Source organism: Stigmatopora argus, chromosome 10, assembly GCF_051989625.1.
Source record: "Stigmatopora argus isolate UIUO_Sarg chromosome 10, RoL_Sarg_1.0, whole genome shotgun sequence".
Classification (NCBI taxonomy): Eukaryota; Metazoa; Chordata; class Actinopteri; order Syngnathiformes; family Syngnathidae; genus Stigmatopora; species Stigmatopora argus.
In genome coordinates, this window is record NC_135396.1 from 16,044,233 (window position 1) to 16,070,731 (window position 26,499).

A 26,499-nucleotide genomic window follows, 5' to 3' on the forward strand; every position below is an offset into this window, starting at 1 on the left:
TTGGTTTTGTCTCATAACCTCGTAACCACAACCACGCATGTTTGATTTCTGTTCTGGAGGATTTGAATGAAGGATGGAGGCAAACAAGAAGACTGAGATTCTCAGGGGAAAATCACAATTTCCAAAGCTTTATTAAATTAGGTACATTCGGTATATGGTTACTCCTATATATACAATGGTTAAGAACAAATGGGCATGCTTGAATAACACATTTTTAGATGTGTTTTTCTGTTTTCTAAGATTAATATTCAATATCTCCTAGTATGGGGGTTGTCAGGTCATGGTCAGGTATGTATCAAACTTTTAACAAGAGTGGATTTTTCCACTGAGTCATAATATAAACAGTACGTATGTACGCACAGACTGCATATATTTCAATTAAAAACTCAACAGTATCAACCAACTACCGTGTGTTCTTGAGTGTACATTAATCACTCGATTATTGCGGTTAATGTAGACCAGACATGGCCGTGATAAACGAAAAACTGCGAAGTAGGTCACCTCTATTTTATTTTTATTTTTTTTAATTCAGTGCTGAGTCCTAGTAGCAAGCGGAGGACAGAGCAGTGGCTCCCGCTTGCGAGTTTCAGCGTGGATTCTCACATTTTTATGAACTTTAAAGAATTTTTTTTTTTTTTTTTTTACTTCAGTGCTGAGTCCTAGTAGCAAGCGGAGGAGAGGGCAGTGGCTTCCGATTTTTATGAATTTACAAAAAAAATTAATAAACCAAAAAATTTCACCCAGAAAAAAATCTGCGATGAAGTGAAGCCGTGAAAGTTGAAGCCGCGATATTCTGTATTACTGTAATATGGAGGTCTGAATATAAAACCTTGTCATGATCGCCTCGGGTGCGTGGCGAGAGGGGAGGGAGGTACTGGTGCACAATTTAGGATTTTAATACATCAATAATCATACAAAAAGAATAATCATGGAGACAAAAAATGACAACTAAACTGGGGAAGATGCACATCTACGAAGAGGCAAAATCATGACTTACGTGACTAGGTAATACTCCCACACGATGCAACAGGAGACTCATACTTAAATACACGGACAGAGGCTAATGACAAAAATACACATTGCTGGCCAGGAGAGGAAAGGGAAACCAAGAGGGACACAAGGGCCAAAAAAACACACTCACCCAGCCAGCTCACACAAGGAAAAAACACACGCACACACACACGCCTCCAAAAAACGTAATATAACTGTGTGCAGATTGCGCTTACAAACAGAGATGTATAAATTATGGCCTAATGGGGAGTTGGGAATGTTGAGACAAGTTAAATAAGTAGAGAGAAAAGGGATGTGGAAAGTAAACTATGAAGTGAAAATTAGATGAACTAGTTAAATATTACTCATGTCTCTCCCAGGAAAAGCTTTTTACATTATTTTCAATACATGTGCAATACTCATTGACAACCTTTGAGTACTCTGAATGCTGTTTCAAATAATTTGGTCAAATTGTAATTTATTGTACAAATGTTGATACATAGTAATTATAGAGTATACCACAACAATATCAAATATCAGGTCATCATGTGCGGAGCCAAGCGTTTCTTCTCAGCAACTTCTAACAATTGCATTATTTCTTAAGGAAGGAAAGGCTTATAGAGGGGAAATTGTTTTAGACTTTGTTTTGGCGGCATGCAAGGAATTTTTTTGAAATTAATGGATATTGAGAGAGAATGAATGAGAGTTGGAAAATACATACTAGGTTGGAAAGACAGAGACCCAGAGGAGGTATTTCCGGAGTGGTATTGGGGTTAAAGAATTTCTCCATGATGGCTATCTCAAAAACTCGGTGCAGTTTTGTAGAGGAGGGGATGAGATGTCAGATTACATGTTAGCAGTATGGCTTTATATCGAAGAATGCATTAATGGCTCCTGTTGTCTCTGTATTTGTGAGTGAATGTCTGCAAACTGCACAAAATCAGTCTCAAATAATCACAGTATTATGAATCTATCTTGTTCTCGTTTGACCGGCTTTCTCACGAGCCTCCCCTGAATGATCATGTTTAAAGCCGATTTGAGGTTTAGAAAAAGCAGCCTTTCAGAGTTGCCTTGCTTTTCAATGAGTCAGATTGGCGATCGCATCGTCCAGAGATGGTTTGGCTCAGTAGGCAAACTGGTGAGGGAAAAATTGGGTGGTGAGAATGAGGTGATATGAGTTCTCAGTATTTCACTGACATTTTCTAACATATAATTTAACTTGTGCCAAATAACAATCTTGAGGATTGACTGTTTTGCTGTGGCGACCCCCGAGGGGATCAGCCGAAATTCATTCAATTCATTATAATGAAAGTTCATTCATTTTGCGTGGCACTTATCCTCACAAGGGTTGTGGGGTGTGCTGAACCCTATCCCAGCTAATCATGGGCACCAGGCGGGTGACACCCTGAGTCGGTGGCCAGCCAATCGGAGCACACAAGGAGACCAACAACCATTCACGCTCACACTCATACCTCGGAGCAATTTCGAGTGTTCAACCAGCCTACCATGAATGTTTTTTGGATGTGAGAGGAAACCGGAGTACCCAGTGAAAACCCACGCAAGCCTGGGGAGAACAGGCAAACTCCTCACAGGAAGGTCTGGACCTAGGTTCGACCCCTTGATCTCAGAACTGTGAGGAACGTTAAATGCTAACATACCAAAATGCTAAAACACCAGAACCTAACAGAAATAAAATAAAAATCCGTTCATTAACAAACCTTGAAACAACTTCTACTTTAACAAAGGAAGCACATAAGCACAAACCCCCAATTCATAACCCAATATTCATATTATGAATAATATTATATGTAATTAGAAAGCATCAGGTTCTCATCAAGATAGACTTACCGTAATTACTCGAATATAACACGCACTCGAAAATAACACGCAGGTAATTTTGGGCCAAAAAAATCTGGAAAAACGCAGTACTCGAATATAGTGCGCACCTAAAATTTCCCGCTGACGAAAATCAGAAATCTTACCTTTTTTTCTTCGTTTCACGATTGTTTTGTTCAAAACCGGATAGAGAAATCTTCAGGTACGAGCGTGTCGAGTGTCGTCCAGTTGTTGGAGTTATGCGTTTGAATTTTAGGGCAATAGATGATACACAGAGTGGACAAACATATCATGTAGACATGTTATGTTGCAATACCTTTCAGACTTCCTTGAACATTGACTACATTTCAATTGACAATACCATGTTTTAATTCAAATATCTATTGTCATTCTCAAACAAGAAAAGGAACATACAAATTGAATAAATAAATGATTTGAAGATATGCACAATGGAAAAGACTATCACATGTAACAAGGGAATGTACTGCCCCCCGCTGGACATATTTCTAAATACAAGTACGTACTACACTACAATGTAGTATTCTACTTTCCAGCTTATTAATGCAGGATTGTGATGTTTGTGAGGCTTGACGATCTTTAATATGCGTGTATTTTGAATTCAAAGTTGGAAATTGCACAATGTCCGTGCGTCAAAGTGAGTTTGACAATGCTTTTTTCGATCGAAAATTTGTAATTTATTTTAGTTATTGATTATAACACGCACCCCCAACTATTGGAATTAATTATATAGCAAAAATATGCGTGTTATATTCGAGTAATTACGGTATTTCTTTTTTCAAATGGAATATTTTGATATTTTGCATTTACAAAGCGAGGCATATTATGATATGATATAGGACCCTAATAATGTGCTTTTGACTCATACAGTATCTCAGAAATACCACTTGTGATGATTTTTCTCAAGATTTTCCCTTCAAAGTAACACATTTCTACTCCCTATTTAAACCATGAATATGGAGGTAAAAAATTGGGAATCAGGGAGGCGGCTTATATGCGAGAAATTGTAAAATTCAACAACATTAAGGCAATTATAGGTGTGCGGCTTATCCGTGGGGGCGGCTTATATGCACGTAAATATGGTTCTTCCTCTAGAACAGGGGTCGGGAACCTTTTTGACATAGAGAGCCATAAACAATTCCTATTTTCAAATTGTATTCCTTGAGAGACATACTCTGAATTTAAGAGTAAAAATGTGAAAATTAGATGTGATTTTTCTTTTTGGGGGTCATTTTACCAATTTTAAAGTACAATTCTTTTGACAGCACTGTTACTTAGTTGCTAATCAATGAAAATATGCATGCAGAAAAGTTTAATGAAAAAGAAAAAGATGATTGAAGTTCGAGGTAGTGTCAGCGCCATAGTGCCGACGTGACGCTCCTATTCGTGCATTCGGGACTCAGCTCTCTCACCAGCGGTTTAAATACATATTTTACCTCACAGGTTAGCGTAGAGCCACATGCACCCATCAGAAGAGCCACATATGGCTCCCGAGCCATAGGTTCCCTACCCCTGCTCTAGAACAACCCGAAAATGAGAGTGGTTGAGTCAGGCTTAATAATACATACTTCCCTTATGAAAAAAACGAAAATGTTAAAGCAGTGGTCCCCAAACTATTCCAGAAAGGGCCGCAGTTGGTCCGGGTTTTTGTTCCAACCTGTAAGAGGAAACCTTTCCACCAGTCTGGTATCCTAGAAGCGCAAACAGTAGATTGCAGTCAGGTGCTTCTTTTTTCAACAGAAACCTCATTGGTTAAACTGTTTGTGTTGGATCGGTTGAAACAAAAACCACCCACAGTGGCCCTCGAGGACCGGTTTGGAGGCCTCCGTGTTAAAGCGATAGAGGCTACTTGTCCAATCGATTTCGACTCGATTGCCACACTGAAGTCGCACAAGACGAATTATTTGTCAGAACTTGTAACTCGGATGATTCACAATGCAGCCGTGTTACTGAATTCATCCGGTTTACAGTGCAGTTGAATCAAATGTGGAAGTAGGATGCGGAAGCAGTAGCGATGGTGTAAATTTCGAGGCATTTAAATTGGAAATTTGGTACTTTTCCGAAATGGTTGCTTAAAGAAAAATATAAGTGACAACACATGCTACACATCTAAACTATATGGTGACCTCGCAGTTAAATTATGAATAATCTTTGACCAAACAATCAGCCAACATGAGCAATCAATAGTGGATTAAGCGAAAAAATACCTTTGGCTTCTTGACATACGTGAAGCTATCAGGATAAAACAATGTTGACTGAGCGTGATAGCTTAGACCAGGTGTGTCAAACTCAGTTTTGTTCGCTGACTCTATCCTGTCAACAAAATCTCATGTGGGCCGAACCGGTTTATTTTTGGCCATAAAAGGGTAACTTGGTTGCCACCATTGCTGCCGCTAGACGTCACATCTATTTTGACTGAGATGGGTGAATGAATGAACATTAATGGTACTGAAAGCTGAACATCCACAGCCAAGGTAAGAGAAGTGGAACTCTATCGTTGCCAAGCACTGAGTTAATTTTGCGTCACTTCCTTGTCATTTTAGCGTAGTTACATAGACCTTCTTGTAAATTTTGGATCATTTCATAGTGATTTTGGAGAAGTTGCGTATTTTTTCCTGTCTGTTAGCCGCGTTATGTTGATTTTGGCAATTTCCAGGTTACTTCCTTTTGGTTTTGAGGCATTTTATGGTGCCTTGTTAGCACATTGGCTGCTATTGACACTGCATTTTTGACTCTAGAGGGCGAAAGATCAAATATGGCTACGGATAAGAAATTGAGTAAAGTGCAAGACTCAGAGAACACACTCAGAGAACTCACAAAATTCTAGTTTTACAGTGCATGTGTCAACAAAAAATTAAAGCATTTAATTCTGTATGTACAGTATATATGGGCTACAAAGTCAGGCAGGAGTCCCCGCAGGCCGGGTCGGACACCCTAGCGGGCTGCAGATTAAGGCAGACCACTAGATTAGACCATATTTAGTTCCATAAACACTGCTACACGTGACGACAGTGTACGTGTGGTGATGGAAGTGTTTTGTTCAAGGTATGCAATAGGAAGGGCGACCCTAAAATATCGGAATTAACTAAAAATACAAATTGGATGACACGCCCTGCGGTGGGAACATATTATTGGTGCGAACCTCCTTAGCATGTTGTGGCACAACGTGGTAAAAAAGCGAAGATGGTCAACTCTAAATTTGCAATATAGCTTTCAACCATTGATATTGTGGCAGCTCAAATAAACTGTACCACTTCAAGAAACAGTGCTTGTAGTCACAGATTATATTTAACCATTTAGTCTAAGCGACTTCCCTTCGTGCATTGCGCCACTCACACAATCAGCTGTGATAGACTGTCTTACCTGCAATCCAAATGAGGACGAACACTATAGAAAATGGGACATTGTGAACACTGCTTCCTGATTGGTTTTTATGATAAATATCCTGCAGCCTAAATGTGATCCTGTCAATAGGTCATGTTGAAGATGCCTCCTCTTTAGAAAACTATTGTGTGCCCTCTTTTGAATTACAGTATGTGTGCCAGTACATCTCAGTTCAAACCTATTGAAGACAAAGACTCTTTTCACTGGATGTGTATCTGTTGCCCATGCACACACTCCCTCGCCTTTGGAGCATAAACTTATCTGGTTACCTGTGTGTTCTCAATCTCACATGCGATACAATTTCATTAACAACAACAGTTCAGTTTTTTTTACTTCCAGTCTAGAGTTAATGTAACACTATTGTTTCCTGTAAGCCACAGTAAATTTGAAGATTCCTTATTATTCCTTGTCTCCTAAATTGGGAACTGAAATATATTGGGCTCCAACTGATAATTGTAGGGCTTTACTTGCCCGACTTTGGTACGGGCAGGCATGGGATCAATTCCCGCCCGGTGGGCGTATGATTGTGAGTGCGAATGGTTGTATGTCTCTCTGTGTGATCGTTTGGCGACCAGTATACATTGTAGTCTGCCTTTCACCCAAAGTCAGCTGTGATAGGCTCCAGCGACCCCTGCAACTATTGCAAGGATGCGCATTACGTTGTGATGAATGAATGACTGAAAACATTGCGTGAGACTGCACTTTGACTCTGAGTGTAGGATGGATAAAAGCAATTTCTTTGCCCTATTAGGTTTGCTGCTTACCGTGGAACGTACAGGTACTGTAATAGGAATGAAGTATGTTCAAAAAAGGAACCTGCATCATAAGAATTAAGTTGACCTCACAAACAAAAAGGTGAAGCCACTGTTGACATTTTGTAAAAGATTTTAAAATATACACATAATACATTTATCAGGTATTGATTTTATTCAGCACAGAGAGGATTCCATATTCCAAATATATAGATATTTGTAGACAAGTGTATTTTGAACTGGACCTCCCAGGTTGTTACCTACCTTTTATCCATGTGCGGTCGATTGGTCGCCGGTCTTTTGGTCGCCGTCTGTTGGTCGCCAGTCTTTTGGTCGCCCGGACCGCGACAACGGGCGACCAAAAGACCGGCGATCAAAAGACCGACGACCAAAAGACCGGCGACAAAACAAGGTAAAACAACACAGTCTACGGATCAGTAAAAGCCAACAATGGCCATGAGCAGTTTCACTGAGCCGACGTGTGAGTGTATAAGAGTTTGTATGTACATGCGTTGTCCCTTTAAGAAGCTACGTCAGTCAGGGTCTTAACAAGTTCTCCAACAAAAAACAATAAAAGTCCGGGAAATTTGGAGCTTTTCTTTAGCCTAATAATTACTAGGGCATTAAGTATGACTAAATAGTAATTCGCAGTTTTTATCTAGGGAATTTGAGCAACGATTTAAATGGTAATTATCACTTACCTTCCGGGCGACCAAAAGATCGGCGACCAATCGACCGTGTACCCTTTATCATCCTTTAACCATAGTAGTGACAAACATGCACCCAGCATACACACAAAATGCAATACAGACGCTCCCCTACTTATGAACGAGTTAGGTTCCGAGCGATTGTTCATAAGTTGAATTTGTTTGTAAGTTGATTCAGTGCTATATTTTGTATTATAATTTATGTTTAAGACCTATATAAGTATATTGAAGGTTTATATAAGTGCATTTGTATGTTTAAGGCTTGTATAAGTAACACCCATTGGTTTGTACTAAAAAAACATTTAATAAAATGGAGAGAATATATACAGTACTGTATAGAGAGAGAGAGATTTATGTATTAGAAACTGGCCGAAAGAAGCGATCTAACGACGATTGCACAGTTTTCTTCTTTTTTCATCATAAATGATGCGGTAGCACTGTATGGCATCATTCAAATGATTTGCAAACTTTGTGCAACGTTCAATATTTGGGTCCTGCTGCTCGATCTTTCTGTTTATAAATGGTACTGACGGTCGAACGATTCAAGTTGTATGCCCGTGCAACGCTCACCACTCTCACGCGCATCAAGCTTCGTTAATATTGCCACTCGTTTCAAATGAAATGGCTTGCCTCTTCCTTCCACCTCCCTCACTAGAAGCCTTTCGCTTTTCACCAACCACATTGAATAATGGCTGCACGAGATATTTCATGATAAAAATGAAAAAGGTTCTTTGCGCACTGGAGATACGTCACGCACTTACGCAACCTACGCAACTTACGCACTGCAACGAACTGGGCAGAGGAAGGTGGATGCTGGGTGAGCTGAGCGCTCACAGCGCCAGGCGTCGGTATTAGCGGCGGAAAGAAGCACTACTCGGAAAAAGGCGCGCAATACAAAATCAAATTTACGAACATTTTTTCGACATAAACGCAATTTGCAGACCTGTTTGTATGTATCGTTGTTCGTAAGTCGTATGTTCGTAAGTAGGGGAGCGTCTGTACATGCCATACTACGTTTTTGCGCCTATTAAAAAATACAAGTACGCAAGTACAATTATCAAGAGGTGTATTTATTAAATATTACAGTTAAAGGCATATGAAAAGACTGTAATGTGTCAATATAGTAAAATAAAAGAATAAAAATTCATTATTATTATTATTATTAAATACTGTACTCACAGTGACAAAAGTTCCTCTCCGCTTGATTTAAAATAACAAAAAAACAAACAAAAACAGGTAATTGTGATTTTAGTCCAAGTCCTCTTTGTCACATTTGAGAAGCATTGGATCATCAATGGAATCTTCAGGAGGCGCAGTGTGGGCAGCAGGAGGAGCTTCTTTCTGCAAGAGGTTTTCGAACTTACGAACATTTTTCGACATAAACGCAATTTGCAGACATATTCGTATGTACCGTTGTTCGTAAGTTGAATGTTCGTAAGTAGGGGAGCGTCTGTACCTTTAAGTCAACATGGCATTTGTGCCTACAATTGGTTTGGTTAATCTAGGTCCTTATTTATTTTGTCAATTGTGTTCGCACGCAGAATGTAAAACAGACCAGGTGGTCAACTCATTAATACTACATGTGCTAATATCCAACATGATACAACTGCACAGGTGTGTCTTGAAAATTCTGTTTTGGTCTATTTCGGCAGTCATGCATCCAGTGCCGCAGAGTATAATATTTCACTCTCACACACACACGCATTTACACTTTGAACCTTGTGTGAAAACCCATGGGCTAACCTCTTTAACCTCAAAATCTTCTACCCTGCTCTTTTCTAGTTTGAAAATTCTGCATGCATTTTAGAAGATCCCCTGCCAACCCCAATGTTTGTGTTGATACACCGACTGGTCTCATTAGTCTTCCTCCGCCTTCTCTGAATCAAGTCTGACGAAAATTCAGGGTTCAGGGGTGGATTTGTTGGCAATAATGCAGATGTCACATTGGCAATCGTTGAGCAACATTTTGCAACCTTAAAGACACAGGAGGCGGGTAGGTGGGTGAGCTAATGTGATGAGGCCATAATTAAACCAGATAAACACGCTTATATCGTTGCAGGGTGGGGAGGAAATGCATGTTTTGAACAGAAGGCTGTAAAGTCAACCCACTTATGAGCCATCTAATATGTTCTAACTGGCATGGCTTTCCTACTCTTGGAACATTTAAAATGTGTTTGAATTACACTGTACATATAAAACTACTGCAGTACTTATTTGATCAGAATGAATTGCGCATAAATCTTTTTTTTTTAATGAATAAATGTAAAACAAGCTGTTTTTAAATGCAACTGTTTTCGCGTCATTGCTTTTTTAAGAATGCTGATCAAAAACGTGACAAACTTCATACCTGTCAATCTCTGCCGATAACTTTGTCTTTTGCTGTGTGAGGAAGTAAATAAGTCGAAGGCAGACTAAGCGTATGTCTACTGTGAATGTTTATGATCTCTGTCAGCAGACCTTCAATACCATCTATTGTTTCAATGGCTACAGGGATTAAAGGCCAATTTCCTGCCACAAGTCTGACCTTTAAATGTCCTTTTGTGACCTTTGCTGCCACTGCCATATGATCTCGACTAGAAAAAGGTGCCCTATTCCCCCCTGATTGACCATCCTTTAAGTTTTTTTTTTGCTGAGGCTTGAAAAAAAAAGATTATTAGCGAAGCTATTTAAAATGGTGACTGTTTTAAAATACAGTATAATCTCACTGTTTAGCTTTGTTACTTTGAAATGTTTGCAAATATAAAATGGTCTTTACAACTAAATAAGTGAAAGTAGTTAAAGCGCACCTTACCCCTTTTGCAAATCTACAATATTAGGAGTTTTTAATTATCTAATAGATGGTTTATTTATTTATTATCAGAGTGTAAATTACATATTTACTTTTCACTGAAAACATTAATTGGTATAAAATGTAAAGGTTTAAAGGATTAATTTGCTGCTGTTAACACTACAATGATATGGGAGCGAACACCAAGGAATTCATTTACTATAAAATCCTTGTTTTGTTGATGTACTTGGAATTGTTTCATGTTTGCAATGTTGAAAAAGAATCAAGAAAATGTTTGAGGTGACTCAACAACTTGTCAAATGCACGCAGAGCAAATCACATTATGTGTCAGCATTAAAAAAAGAAAAGTACCAGCAATGTATGTTGGTCTATTCCAGATAGGTAAGGGACAACATGAGGGCAATTATCCTTTACTGCTCTATAGAATATAAGAAGTAGCCACCAAATCAAGTAGTCAATCCTGCTGAACATTGTCAAAATTAAGTCACTATTTCATATGAATTCTGTACATTAGGAAAGTCCACCACCACCAGGAAAGTGTATATATAGCAACCCCAAAAATACGTTATCACAAGATCTATTGCCCTGGATCCCCTTAATAAACATGGACATTTTTTCTTGTGGTAAATGTTTCGTCTTCATCACAGTACACAACATAGGTGAGGCCAACCCAATTTGCGTCAACATTCTCTTGTTGGTCACAAGCAGGGGGCCCGGCTTCGGCGGTCCCACCTGCTTGTTTAGAACCATAAGACAATTGCTGCGCTATTAATAAAAATCAGTTTTGAAAAATGGGTTAGATGAGAAAGTAAGATTTCAGTTACACGCATAGCATGTAAAACAAAGTGAAAATATAACGAAAATAAATACACAATAGCGGTGCTGTTGCGTAGTTCATGCAACTAACTTAAACCACCACAAGAAAGCAGCAAGCTAACATATTTCTGCTCAGGTATACTCATCGATAATACTTGCAAATGCTCAAAGCTTGAGTTTACACACTTAGAGAAGGTAAAGAAATTCAATCACTCTTCTATAAGGATTCGACAGCCGTTTCTAGCCACCATAAAAAATTTCAACTCTTGTACGATGCACGGTTTGGATCCGACAGCCGTTTCTGGTCACCATAATGTGAACTCTCTACGATGCAGGGTTTCGATAAAAGTAGCGTGAGAATGTTAACATAAAACATTCACCCATCCATCCATAAATCACGCTTTATCAATTCCTGCTCCCCGAAACACTTTTTTTTTTCCTGTCGTGACGGAAAGACTCGGCGAGGCACGATGGTGCCGGACACGCTGACCCAAGACGCCTTTCCACGTCAATTACAAACGTCATTTTGGGAATAATTTCCGCCAGCGAGTTTCCATGTGCACGCACAAACACATCCTTCCGTACATCACGCTATATAAGGATTAGAGCAGGGGTCCCCAAACTTTTTCCTGTGAGGGCCACATAACTTTTGTAACAGTTTGTAACAGAAAAAGTGTGACGATCATAGGGGAGCTTAAATTTTTTATTGTTTTCCAGAAAGCCACACAACCAAATAACCCTTTCCAGGTTCTTTACAGAAAAAAAGTCAGGAAACAAATAATAACACTATTAATGAAATAAATAATAACTAAATAACCCTCTGAGTTCTTCACAGAAAAACCAGGAGATAAATAACACTATTTATGAAATAAATAATAACTAAATAACTCTCTCTGGGTTTTTCATAGAAAAAAAGCCATGGAACATTAACTTTCTGTTCTGCCATGCACAATCTTAACAGATAAAAGTTCAGCTCAGTTGTCAGAGCAGAATCTCTCTGACACATATGAGCAGTCTCTTAAAGTTCTTGTGTTTCTTCCTTATGATCCTTTTGTTCCAATAGGCTTGTAGACACCGCTGTTTGCAGCTCTCTCATCAACTTCCCTGTGAAAACCACAAAGGAAGCAGGTTGAGAAACTGAACTAAGTGAAACCGCACCTACACAGCACAATACATTTCACTACCAGTATGATTGTAAAGATGGATTTTATCCCAGTAGATTTTATTATGATTATATTTGTTTATGCTCAGAATGACTCATTCAAGTCAGAAAAGTGAGCTTACCTATGTAAGTTCATCAGTGTGAACTGTGGGCCTGCATCTGGCTGGTGAGAAGTTGAATATCAGGTTCCATTCTAGTTACAGCCAGTCTCAAGCACTGATGCAAATGTTCATCTGTCAATCTTGATCTCATCGGAATTTTCAGCAGTTTCATGCGAGAAAAGGTTTTCTCGCAGATATACGTGCTGCTAAAAACTGAGGACATTTTCATTGCGTGTTTTTTGATGTTTGGATATGTGTCGTTTGGGAGGGAGGCATAGAAGTCAATGACACTGTTGAGCTTGAATGCGTCTTTCAGAACATCACAGTTCTGTAACTCAGCCAACTCAAACTGATATGAAGGCTGGGCTTCATCAATGTCGGCAACAAAGGGGTTCTGAAAAAGACGGATTTCTTTTGCATGAACATGTAGTTCAGTGAATCGCACACCGAACTCCGCCTTCAGCATTTCCAGTGCTTCCACGCACTTTTCAGCTGGGAACGGGACCGCTGGGTTCTCTGCCGACAGGTTTTGGGTAGCAGGAAGATGGACAAAGTTGCGCTTTTTCACTTCTTCCAAAAGCAGCGCTAATTTCACCTCAAATGCTTTTATGTGTGAATACATGTCGCAAATGAGTTTCCCTTTGCCTTGTAGCTGCAAGTTAAGACGGTTAAGTATTTCTGTCATGTCTGTTAAAAATGCGAGGTGCCATTTCCATTCTGGGTTGATCAGCTCTGGGACCGTTTTGTCTTTTAAATGAAGAAAGGCGTTAATTTCGGGTAGAAGCTCGTAAAAACGCCTCAAAACTCTGCCCCGGCTCAGCCATCGGACCTCTGTGTAGTACAGCACATCTCCATGCGTAGACTCCAGTTCAGACAGGAATTCTTGGAACTGCCTGTGTTAAAGTCCCTTTGCCCTGATGAAGTTTATGCACGACACCACAACCTTCATTACAGAATCCCACGTCAACACTTTGCAGCACAGTGCTTGCTGGTGAATTAGGCAGTGGACTCGTAGCGGGGCGGTGAGACCCCTTTTTTCCAACTCCCGGTTCATGCGTCCTAATAAACCGCGAGTTTCGCCCACCATGTTAGGAGCCCCGTCAGTCGTGATGCTAGCCAGCTTTGACCAGTCCAGGTCCAACTTCTCCATGGTTTGGCACACTTTGTCAAAAATATCCTCTCCCCTTGTGGTCCCTTTGAGACATTTTGGAGGGTTGCCAAATCCTCGCATATCTCAAAGTTTGCGCTAACTCCACGAATAAAAATGAGCAGTTGCGCTGTGTCTTGCATGTCCGTGCTTTCATCCAGTGCTAATGGAAAAAAAAGTCAAATTCTTTCGTCTTCTGCTGCAGCTGGGCATATACATTACTCCCGATTTCATCAACGCGTCTGGTGATTGTACTCGCCGACAGACTTACGGCATTAAATGCATCTTTCTTCTCGGGACACACTTCCTCCACGACAACATCCATACATTTCTTTAAAAACTCCGTCAGTGAAAGGCTTACCGTTGCTTGCTATCAGTTTAGCAACCCGAAAGCTGGCCCGAACGGATGCCTGGTTCAGCTGAGCTTGGCGTAGAAATGTAGTCTGCTGAGATAATAGTCCAACTTTTAGCTTTGAGAGTTTGTCTGCTCGTATTTGGCCTTGCACGCTATCATACTTGTCTTTGTGACGGGATTCATAGTGCCGGCGAAGATTGTATTCTTTGAATACTGCCACCGTCTCTTGACAGATGAGACAAACAGCCTTTTCTTTGCATTGAACAAAAAAATAATCGTTTGTCCACTGCAGGTTAAATACCCTGCATTCTGAATCAATTTTCTCTTAACTAACCTTTTCGCCATTATTCCGTTCTCAAACAGGTTCAGGTTGCACAGTTTTTATATGCTTGAATAGCATCGCAATAGCGATGGTCCCAGGGCTCCGCCCTCACCTGCGATCGTCCAGATGTCTCGCTAACACTCTGCTCGCGCATGCAACGGTGGACGTGCCCGCATGCATCAAAGGGAAACACTCCCCGCGCGTGTCACCGAAGAAGCAATGCGAAGCCCCGCTTCACTGGCATGATTTGTGGGCTCAGCAGGGGTGCAATGAACCAAACACAAGATTAAAACGTCCCAGTCTTCAAGGCCAAATAGGAAAAAAATCCGATAGTGTCTCTGGTATTGTTCAGAGGGCCGCTCCAAATGTGCCCGCGGGCCGTAGTTTGGTGACCCCTGGATTAAAGAATAGATAAAGGGTGATTTATAAATGGGTGGATGTTTTATAACTCCCGTCACGACAGAAAGTAAAGTCTTCTGGGGAGCACCTAGAAACTCACTGGCGGACCAGTCAGCCAAGCGGTACGTTTTGGGCACATCATACTTCAACTCTGCTTTTAGGTGTAACAAATAAAAGTTGAGTTTACACACTTAGAGAAGGTGAAGAAATTCAATCATTCGTCTATTAGGATCCGACAACCGTTTCTGGCCACCATAAAATATTTCAACTCTACATTGCAGGGTTTGGACAAACGTAGCGAGAGATCTTAACATACACACACACACCCATAAATCACGCTTTACAAGGATTATAGATGAGCGAAGTGGCCCTCAGGTTGGGCTCTTTCAATTGAACACTACAGCATGCCACTGATTAGCACATACGCCTGATTATTTTAATGCGGCAGTCAATGTTAAAGCAAGACTCACAAGGACAATCAGAAATTGTGCTCAAAAGTGCTCAGTAATACTGTAGTTAAGACAACACCTGACCGTAAGAAAATGAATAAAGTGTGCAATTACAAATGAAATGCCTATGCACCCTTCTATAAAAGACATATTACAGTATGTGAAGCTAATAGTAACAATGGTGCCAATTCTGTCTAACCTAATGCAACTTTTAAGAAGTCAGCCAGGTGCAGGGAAAAAAAGGACATTTTGCTGTGAAAATTTCAGTAGATAATTCCATTAAAATGGGTTTGCCTTTGTTTTTCTGTAGTTAATACTTTGAATTGACGCCGTGGTTAGGGGCTGCCGAAAATCCGGCCGATGTCGCGGGCACGGGTCGCAAAGCTGCCATGGTGTTGGTAGACCAGGAGAGCTTATCCGTGACGTGGACCCTCAGGAATTTGAAGGACTGGACCCTGTCTACGCATACTCCATTTATGAGGAGTGGGGCCAGATCTTTGCTGCGTTTGCGAAAGTCCAGGATTATTTCTTTTGTTTTCGTGGTGAGTATGAGTTTGTTCACCAAACACCACGAAGACAGTTTGTTGACCTCATCTCTGTAGGCAGACTCATCCCCCCATAGGATGAGTCCGACCACAGTGGTGTCATCAGCAAATTTGATGGAGTTAGACTGGTGGGTCGTGTACAGTCGTATGTGTACAGGGAGTATATAAGAAGACTCAGTACACAACCTTGAGGGGAGCCAGTGTTCAGTGTAATGGAAGAAGAGAGGTGGGGACCAAGTCTAAAAGTTTGTGGACGGTTGGTTAAGAAGTTTTTAATCCAGCAGCATATGGAAGAGGATAGTCCAAGGTGGGAGAGTTTGTCAGCCAGAATGTCCGGTATTATAGTGTTGAAGACTGAGCGATAGACAATGAAAAGCATCCTCGCGTAGTTCCCATGGTGCTCCAGGTGGCTCAGTGCTGTGTGTAGAGCTAAGGCGATGGCGTCCTCAGTGGACCTATTTGCTCTATAAGCAAACTGGTGAGGGTCAACTGAGGGAGGGATTGTATCCCTGATGTGGCGGGCGACCAACTTTTCAAAGCACTTCATTATCACAGGCGTAAGTGCAACAGGCCTATAGTCATTCAGGCTGTCAATGGTTGGCTTTTTAGGGACAGGGATAATGGTGGCAGATTTCAGGCAGGATGGGATGATGGATTGTTGCAAGGAACAATTGAAAATCTTTGTGAAAACACCAGTCGGTTGTTTCCTTAGCTTAGCAGCTAGGCCTGCCCGGCATCCGCGCTTTTGCTTTCTTTCCCTTCGCCGCCTCCGTCGTACTCTGAGTGGGCTGACTATCCACGGAGATCCCAGTGGTCTCGAGATGTCCTCGGGGATATTGTAGGTTCGTTGGTAATCTGTTGTGATGGATACATCGCATCTCCTCCCGAGAGTAATTAAATCCTGGCGATTGTAGAAAAAGTTTGCCTCGCAGATGTTAGTAAATAACAATAAGATTGAGAAAACAAAACACCAAACTGGAGAGCAAAGAGCCGCTGCACCTGTGCACGCCACCATCTTGGATCCAATCCAATTTCTCCCTTTGGGAGAAAGGCAAACTACACTCTAGACCAGGGGTGTGCAAACCAGGTCTCGAGGACCCCTGTGGGTCCAGGTTTTTGTTCCAACCAATCCAGCACAGACAATTAAACCAATTGGATTTCTGCAGAAAACAAGAAGCACCTGACTGTGTTCCACTGATTGCACTTGTAGGACACCAGATTGGTGAAAAGGTGTCCTCTTTATGGGTTGGAATGAAAACCTGCACCCACTGCGGCCCTTTGTGGAAGAGTTTGCCCATCCCTGCTCTAGACTGCCGCAGGGCACACCATTCGCACTCACAATCGTACCGCCACTAGCGGGAATCGAGCCCGCGCCTGGCCGCAACCAAGTGAGCTGAGTGAACCACTACAGTAATCCCTAGATTATCGCGGTTAATGTAGACCAGACATGGTCGCGATAAACGAAAAACTGCGAAGTACGGTCACCCATCTCATCTCATTTTCTGAACTGCTTTATCCTCAGTAGGGTCGCGGGGAGGCTGGAGCCTATCCCAGCTGACTTCGGGCCAGAGGCGGGGGACACCCTAAATTGGTGACCAGCCAATCACAGGGCACAAGGAGACAAACAACCATTCACGCTCACACTCATACCTAGGGGCAATTTAGAGTGTCCAATCAGCCTACCATGCATGTTGTTTGGAATGTGGGAGGAAACCGGAGTACCCACAAAGGCCCGGGGAGAACATGCAAACTCCACACAGGTGGACGTGACCTGGATTTCAACCCAGGACCCCAGGACTGTGAGGCCGACGCACTAACCACTCGCTCCAACGGGCCGCCCCTGGTCACCCCTATTTAAAAAAACTTCGGTGCTGAGTCCTAGTAGTAAGCGGAGGACTGGGGAGTGGCTTCCACTTTCAGCGTAGATTTTCACAATTTTATGAACTTGCAAAAAAAATGTAATTAACAAAAATAAATTTCCCCCAGGAAAAAAAAAATGCGATGTAGTAAAGCCGCGATAGTTGAAGCCACGATATTTGAGGGATTACTGTACATCACTAGGCGGCACAAGATAGGACATCTGAGCCATATTAATAAAGTCAGTTGTCCTGACTGCCATTAACAAACACGAAATATCTATTCCTAACTGCTTCTCTCATGGTTTCGGTAATTACATCTGTTTCCCCTACTATGGGTTTTCTATGCTCACAGTGTCCTCGAAATACTAATCTCTACTTTCCGAGAATGCAAAAACAATAATCAGGATCTTTCCATTCTGAATGTTGTTGAGGACTATAGCTTAATTGCAACACTGGTGGTCTAGCTACAGATCAATCATTGTGGTCCCAAAAAGATTTTACTGTTGCTTGCAGATGGACAGCCAAATATTGATGATGGTGAGCTAACCGTCAGTTTTAAAGGATGACAAAACCGCTGCAGTCCCAGGTGGAGGACTTGTTGTTGATTGTAAAAAGTAAATAACTTCAGCAATACAACCTATTTCATCAGCCAAGTATTGTGTTGATGTTGGTAATGTTAGGTCTTCAAGTGGAATTTTGTGGAAGGAACCTTTTCCTTCAAATTCAGCATTTTTTTAGCGCAACTTTGTCAATTTCATTTTCCGCCATTGGTCTCTTTCACTTCTTTCTCGCTTTTCTGTCTCTCTCTCACACACATTCTCTCCGTCGCTGCTCACACGACTTGGCATCATCTCTGCTAATGTCTTGGACTTCGTGAACCCCCCAAGGTTTTTTTTAAGGGGAACAAAGTGGATGACCTTTTGAGCCTTCCCTTGCACGGTTTTAAAAACAAAACAAACTTGTTTTATTCCTTTGTACTTTACTTTACGTGCCCTTCTTTTAAAACAAATTGAAATTATCTGCAAACCCTATTTCCCAGCACTATCTATTATGGATGACCAAACCATCAAACAATAAAAAAATATAAATAATTAAAGTAAAAGTAAAATGTCACTATTTTTTGGTGTGGCTTCAAGGCAAAACCATAAAAAATTACACTGGTGACTGTCCAAATGCTTTTTGACCTAATCCTTGCATCCATCCTTTTTTAAAAAGACATTCAATGTAACAAAGGCAATAATAAGCAGGTAGCTTCAATATTTTAGTATTTAATACAATGTGATTCACAAGTGTCATACATTAATAAAAGGACATTTTCCTCTTGACTCCTTCAAAATCTTCATCGGTTATTTATAAGTGGATTGATCCGGTTTAGCTGACCACAGCAGAGCTGGACGCTTGCTACTCTCATCCTCTGCGCCTGGTCTCTCTCATTATACACATCCAGGGGGAGGGCACATGCCTCACCCTAAGCTCATCACTTGCTTACATCATCCATGCAGTAGAAGATGAGCATACATGCATGCTGAAGTGTGCTTCTTCACTTCGACTTAGAGCCTGTTCCGTTGTCAAAGTGACTGACAAGAGGAACTGTTTCACATGCTGCAGATGGTTCAAACCCTAGCCCAATTCAGCATCGCTCTGGAGGAAATGAATGGAGAGAATCTCGGGGACGAGAGTAGCGGAGGAGAGAAGGATGCTGGAGGAGAGAAACTCGTGGACAGAAGTGATGCTTTGGACCATTTCAGAAACAATAACAGGAATTTGAATGGCCATTGTGCTACAAGACAACACTCTAATAGAGAGGTACACTCACTTTTTTATGCATCTAAATGGAATGCTGTCACACTTGTCAGTAATCTTTTTTTTAATGTTGCTTGTCGTGTTGCTTGTGTTTATAAGGCATTTTTCTTAGTGGGACATTGTGTATATTGTCTCTGGGTAGACTAATGGAATTTGGGCTGAAGAGAATCACATGATAATCACTGACACTCAGTGATATTCACCTGTCTGTTTGTTTTCCCACTCATCTTTTGACATCTTTCCTCTCGCAACCTGGAACTCAGTCATATTTTTACTTGTAATTTATTTTGAGGTTCACAATGCTAATACTAAAGATTATGCCTGAGACAATTTGTTACAGTACACATATGTGCAAACTAAACTCCTTCATAGACATAATGCAACCTCGGCTAATCTGTACACTCACCCTCTTAATCCACGTACATTGTTTGTGTGGAATCAATCCAACTACCAGTCTAATGGTAAGCGGATGCTTTACCATTTGAGCTAAGTAAGCCTACCATATTTTAACCAATCAATCTTAAACACCAAAATGTCTGCCTTGAATCTCTTTTCAATGTCAAGTTTGCATAACACACTTAGTATAACACTAGAGATCATATGCCAACCTAATAAAACATAGTATAATTAGAAACTGATGGATAATCAATACATTCTGATTTCTAACTATATAATATAAAATGGAATATGTTATGGAATATGGAAAATCTTCTACCTCTACCTTTTTCTGTAATGGTCCTCCCGACTTTAGCCCCAGAGGTGTCATTGCAGTTTGAGTCAGACGTGACTCTCTGACAGTGTTACCATGGTTACATGGTTGCTCCCAAAATGAAAGTGGCATTCCTAGGATTATTTTTCCCAAATTGTGTGTGTTCATGCGTGCTGGGCTCCAATTTAATTGACCCAAGTGCAGTGATGGACAGAAAAAACGCCATAGTTTTATTTCCCAAAAGATAGAAACACTTGTTGAATTACACAATTGACTATACTACACATACGTACATCTCTATGCACTTAAGATTCCCCCGCCAAACAATTTATTCTGCTAATGTGATGTGTGCGTTAATAACAGACTGTGATTTTGTAGAAAAGCATGCATCAGATGGGATGGCCAAATCAGGTCCTCGAGAGCCGCTATCCGGCCTGTTTTCCATATCTCCCTCCTCTACCACACCTGAATCAAATGATCAACTCATCAGCAAGCTTTCCAGAAGCTTGATACTGATTATTTGAATCTGGTGTGTTGGTGGAGGGAGATGTGGAAAACAAACCGGATATCAGTTATCGAGGACCGAAGTTGGCTACCCCTGCATCAGAAGCTTGAACACATGATCTATTTACTCTAATCATAAATATAGGCTGTAACTTTGATAATTATGACTGCTTGTTCTGTCATTCTTTACCACTTCACGGCTGTCAGTACATTGTTTTTTTACATTAAATATCCAAATCAAAACTTCATAAAAATGTCAAAATTCACGCTGAATCTCACAAGCGGAAGACTTGCGACTTTGGCGCTTAATTGGGTGGCAGTTAGTGCCGAAGAAGAAGCGATATCTCACCATAGAAGAAGAAAGACGCGCCGAAAAATATAAAAGCCTTATAAGGACGATGTCTCGCCTTTTCCTGTTTTCTTCGGATTACATTTTCCATCGCGCACATTACCTGTGGAGGAAGACGGCGGCCTGTTCCAGCTTTTTGGGGATATTGAATTGCCGTTGAAAATGCCTCCTAAACGTCCTGGGCCATCTAAGGCATCCAATGAACCAAAGCATATTAGTATGAGAAAAGAAACCGCGGTCACCATGTTCCTTGTGCGCCGAACACCTCTTGCAAAAGCTCTTCCTGTTGCCCCTACGGTGTCTCCTGACAAAGAGGACTTTGACTAAAGCTCCCAATAACCTTTTTTTTTAATCAAGTGGTGAGGAACTATTTTCATTGAGTACAATACTTAAGGTATTTCCTTTTTTTTAAATAGATTATATTTAGATATTAATATATTACAGTATTTTATATGCATATAACTATAATATTAAATAAATCCACCTCGTGATAATTGTACTTGTGTACTTGTATAGACGCGAAAGCATGTCGTATGGTAGTAGTAATAATAGGGGTGATCCTACATGCCAGTTTTTTGATTATCGCGGCCATGTCTGGTCTGCTTTATCCATGAAACCCGAGGGCCTACTGTAATTAACGACATATCATACACTAGCAATTTAAATCTAAAAGGGTGTCATTTACTAAAAGCAAATGTGGCAGAACAATGTAAATGTAAACATTTGTGATGATAATGCCATATTGCTGATCTTGAAATTTTAGGCCCATATTGGAGAAAACATTATTCACTATAAACAATAAATTCAAACGTTTTGTTGTTGTTGGTGACTTCAGTTTGGATGATGGAGCTAAAAATGCCTATAAACCACGGGTGGGCAAACTATTCCTCAAAGGGCCGGAGTAGGTGCGGATTTTCATTCCAACCCATAAAGAAGACACCTTCTCACCAATCTGGTGTCCTGCAAGTGCAATCTGTGGATTGCAGTCAGATGCTTCTTGTTTTCTACAGCAATCTCATTGGTCAACGTGTCTGTTCCTGATTGGTTGGAACAAAAACCTGCGCCCACAGGGGCCCTCGAGACCTGGTTTGCATTTTGACAATTTCATTCCAAACATTCAAGAGTCTACTCTTACATTTGGAGGGCACTATCTGAGATTTCTAATCATTACACAATTGCTTTGTTTTTATTTTTACCTTCCTGCTAGGCCTTTACTCAGTTGCCATAAGACAAAAATACTCAATGAAAAGCATATACAACCTCTGATTGGGGACCTACATGCTAAGCCACAGCATACAATATGCAATTCTAGTGATGCAGATGCTGCATTTGAAATCCTAACCAAAGAAATAACCCACTTAATTCATTAGGCCATTCGTGAGAAAACGTATCATCTGCAACAGTAGTCAAGTACTCAAAGTCCATCAAACACAAATCGTATATTAAAATCAGGCATTACAATAAATGATATAAAATGCATGAAAATGAATCTTAAACGTAATAGTAAAAATGTAATATTAAAATGAAAATTCTCAGAAAATTAAGATCTGAAATCTTTAGTTTTCGATGCAGTTGGCGAATATATAATTCAAAGAAGAGTCTTAGGTTGGCTCAGAAGAATTAAGACTCCTGATCTGACAATATATATGCATTTTCTGAGTAGTACTTTACTTGCTTTAAGCCATCGTTGTTAATTTCAGGGGTCGGGCTTGGAAGGACCCAATTGCAGGGAAGCAGACAAAGACAGAGAGTGCGGACTCGGGTTTCTTTTATTAACAAAAACTTGACTAAAATAAATAGGATACAAAACTCAGGAAAAACGAACAAAGTAACTACAATAAAAACTAAACTTACTAGGGGAAACACGAGGAGCACGATGAGACTTGAACACGAGCATGCCAAATGTAGACTATCTGACGGACTGACAAACACACATGGTTTATTTAAATGGACAGACATGGGTTGACGAGACAATCAGAAACACCTAGGTCACACGAGGCAGCAAGCAGGAGATACACCAGGGGCGGGGAAACGAAAGGTGAAATCAGTGGGAAATCATAGGTACAGGTCGCACAGGGGAAAAACACAACAAAATCAATCCCTAACAGTCGTTTGTACCCAGACAAACAACTGCGATTTCATATACTCAATGCAATGAAAATCCTGAAAATCATCCGAGCCAAAATAACGTGAGCAAAAGCGTGGTTCTTGGAGAATCTGGACTTGTCCAACTGCATTCTCACATTTTTTTCTTCAACTTTTGTATTTAGAAAACGAATGCAGGCTTACCTCGGTCCCTATATTTCCTCTTGACTGAAAAGTGTATTTAAAAGGCATTCATTGTGGCGTCATCAAACAAATTTGGCTTTGCACATATACTTGACAACAAGGAAGAGCACAATTACGTCATTGCCCCAGAATGCACTGTACACCCAAAAACATGAACAATTTTGTATTGTCAACAAATACAGTTTTTCATCGTTAGAATACAGTTTATAAATCTAACAACATATGTTGATAGTAGAGGCCAATAGTTATGTTTGTAAATCTCTTCTCAGTCTGTTGTTTGTGTCATTCAATGTTAGCTGAATTAATTCAGTCTATTATTCTCTATTTTATTTTTATTTTGAATTGCCTTGTAAGATGAAATGCCTATTCTTGTGGTTCAATTTTGTCCAAGAAATTTCCCCGCAACATTGTGACTTATACTCCTTTGCAATTTGTTTTTTCCTTCTTTATTTTGCACTAATGTCATAATCATTACTAATTAGAATTTATACATATATCATAAGGTGATTTCAATAAATCTTTGAGGCTACTAAACAAGGTCTCGGACCGAAGCCCAAAAAATGAACGAAAATAATACAAGCAATCTTCCGAGAAAAAAACAACGTGGCTGATAAATTCAATTATCACTTTGTCTTTGTTGGTAGTAACATCTGGTGAGATTAGTCAGCCTCAGGATGCCTCTTTTAACAAATACATATTTATTAGATAACTAACTACCTGGGATTCTTCCTTAAAGATGAATATGAATCGATGGGAGTCTAGTTTCATGTTTTCCTTATTGTCATGAAAATGAAATCTGGCGTTCCTATATAAAGCTTTAGTAATTTATTTGGGGGTGACCATTTTCATATCCTACCTACTGTTCACTATGATCCTTATTTTATTTATTCTATTACTTGGATGATGTGAGTAAAATATTCTGAGTGACAATAAATTTAGTTTGATAATGTAATTAAACAGATGACTTTCTGTTTTGTGTACAGGACATGAGAAGGCATGTGATGATGACACTATTGGACACGGAAAGATCATATGTGGAGTCACTGCGCACTCTGATTCAGGTAACTCCAATCATTCAGATAATGCATAAATGCAGATTTATATTTATTTGTCATGCTTTCTGACTATGATAAACACAAATGTACTTCACTAAGAAGTTGCCCGAATATATATTCACTCATTCAACCCACTAATTTCCTAACCTCATCATGTGTCATTGTCATCAGCATTAACAGTGCCAGCATATGAAAAGCCAATGTTCAACACCTGGTCAGAAAAGTATTCAGATGCATTTGAAGAGTTAATGAGAAAATCATAATTCATTTTTATTTACTCACCATTTAACCTCATTTTGAACAATCCTCTCCTTCTAACTGGGTGACTACATTTGGGAAGGCCAAGGCTGGCTGGTTCAAAATAGACAGATGAATTGCTAGACAGCAATAAAAACAATTCAATAATATATTTACAATTTATTAATAGTGGATTTCCAATCATGGTAGTTAGTAAAGTGCATTAAAGGTTGTGTGAAGTTGATTGGGACTAATCCAACTATTAGGAAAAAAAAACATCATGTTCAATACCAAAGGGAGGCTCGAACAATATGGATGTCATTTTAATTTTAAGGAGAAAAAAAGTTAAAACAACACACACATTTATTTTAAAGAAATGTGAAACATGAATAAATCTACAACTGTAGTTTTATGCTAAAGACGCACTCAATAAACATCGCTCCTGGCCCGTCACTAATGGAAGAAATTAAACTACCAGGTTATCTGTAAACTAGAATTGCTAAATATTCCAAAACAAATGGAGACAATTGAAAAATGTTGTTCATCAATCTCTAACATATTTTCCTAACTCAGTAAAAACATCTCATTTCATTTTCTGAACCGCTTTATCCTCATTAGGGTCGTGGGGGGTGCTGGGGCCTATCCCAGCTGACTCTGGGCCAGAGGCGGGGGACACCCTGAATCGGTGGCCAGCCGATCACAGGGCACAAGGAGACAAATGACAACCATGCACCTTCACATCCATACCTAGGGGGAATTTAGTGTCCAATCAGCCTACCATGCATGTTTTTGGAATGTGGGAGGAAACCGGAGTACCCGGAGGAAACCCACGCAGGTCCGGGGAGAACATGCAAACTCCACACAGATGAACGTGACCTGGATTTGAACCCAGGACCCCAGAGCTGTGAGGCCGACACCCTAACCACTAGTGCCACCGGGCCGCAGTAAAAACATTTACAACTGTTAACATGTAGGCACAGTTACAACTGATATGATATCAACATTTCATGCAATCGCTTTCCTTTAACTTGCTCTTTCCCCCTCCCTCCACTTCATTACCGTTACCCGTAATTTGTATGATTTGACTATATTTTATATAGGATTTTCAATATTTTTAACAGATACTGTGTAGAGTAAAAAAATAATAATAATAATACGAAACTAAAAACAAATAAAAATTTACTGTAGCATCTACAGGGCCAACGGCAACCTGGTTTTTAATGGGTTATTTGCAACCGAAAGTACAAACATGACCATTTTAAGCTGACACGTCCAACCCTTGTTCTATCACTAGCCGCTCTCACGATGCATTTAGGGACAGCATGTAAAACACAACACTCCACACATAATATTTTCAGGCTCAACATTTGCAACGGTATAAATTTTTAGTTGGAAATAAAATAACATTGCCTAGATTATTACAAAATGCAATACATTTCAATTCCAGGTTCGGACCTTCTTGTGTAGAGATTCTCCCTGGGCTTGCATGGGTTGTATCCTGTTCCCTCCCTCATCTAAAAAACATGCAGTTAAAACAATCATTTTAACGTGAAATACTCACCCGCCATTTTAGATGTGTAACAATTTTGTTTAGGTAATGAGCGATGTTGCATAAGGGAACCCTTGGCCGAGGTTGACAGGTATGCGTTAGTACAAATCTCGGCCGTATTTATTTCCCTCTTAATTACACATCAACACACTTATGCACGCTCACATATGCACTCAAGTGCAAATGTCATTTGTGATCACCCTGCTTTAAAGGAACATTTCCACGTAGACTCTTTGAACATATATAATACGGTGTCCCACATGGACACTCACATTGCTGCACTTGTTCCCTATATAGCCGAACGCGCGCTAGCGTAATTATGTGTGGCTTCAGGGTGATAAAATCCTGCTGTGTTCCCATGGCTACCCAGGGAA

The 26,499-nt window shown here is 40.2% G+C and overlaps 1 protein-coding gene across 3 annotated transcripts in view; it reads left to right on the top strand.

Annotated features, from left to right (window-relative positions):
• arhgef17 (Rho guanine nucleotide exchange factor (GEF) 17) overlaps positions 1 to 26,499 on the top strand; it is a 103,600-nt gene that overhangs the window by 35,566 nt on the left and 41,535 nt on the right. For 2 of the 3 annotated variants that reach the window (XM_077611275.1, XM_077611274.1), the window contains 2 exons: positions 19,239 to 19,436; positions 24,268 to 24,345. In XM_077611275.1, coding sequence (XP_077467401.1) covers positions 19,239 to 19,436; positions 24,268 to 24,345 — 276 coding nt within the window. The remainder of the gene's footprint in view (positions 1 to 19,238; positions 19,437 to 24,267; positions 24,346 to 26,499) is intronic. The other variant, XM_077611276.1, reaches the window with a different exon arrangement.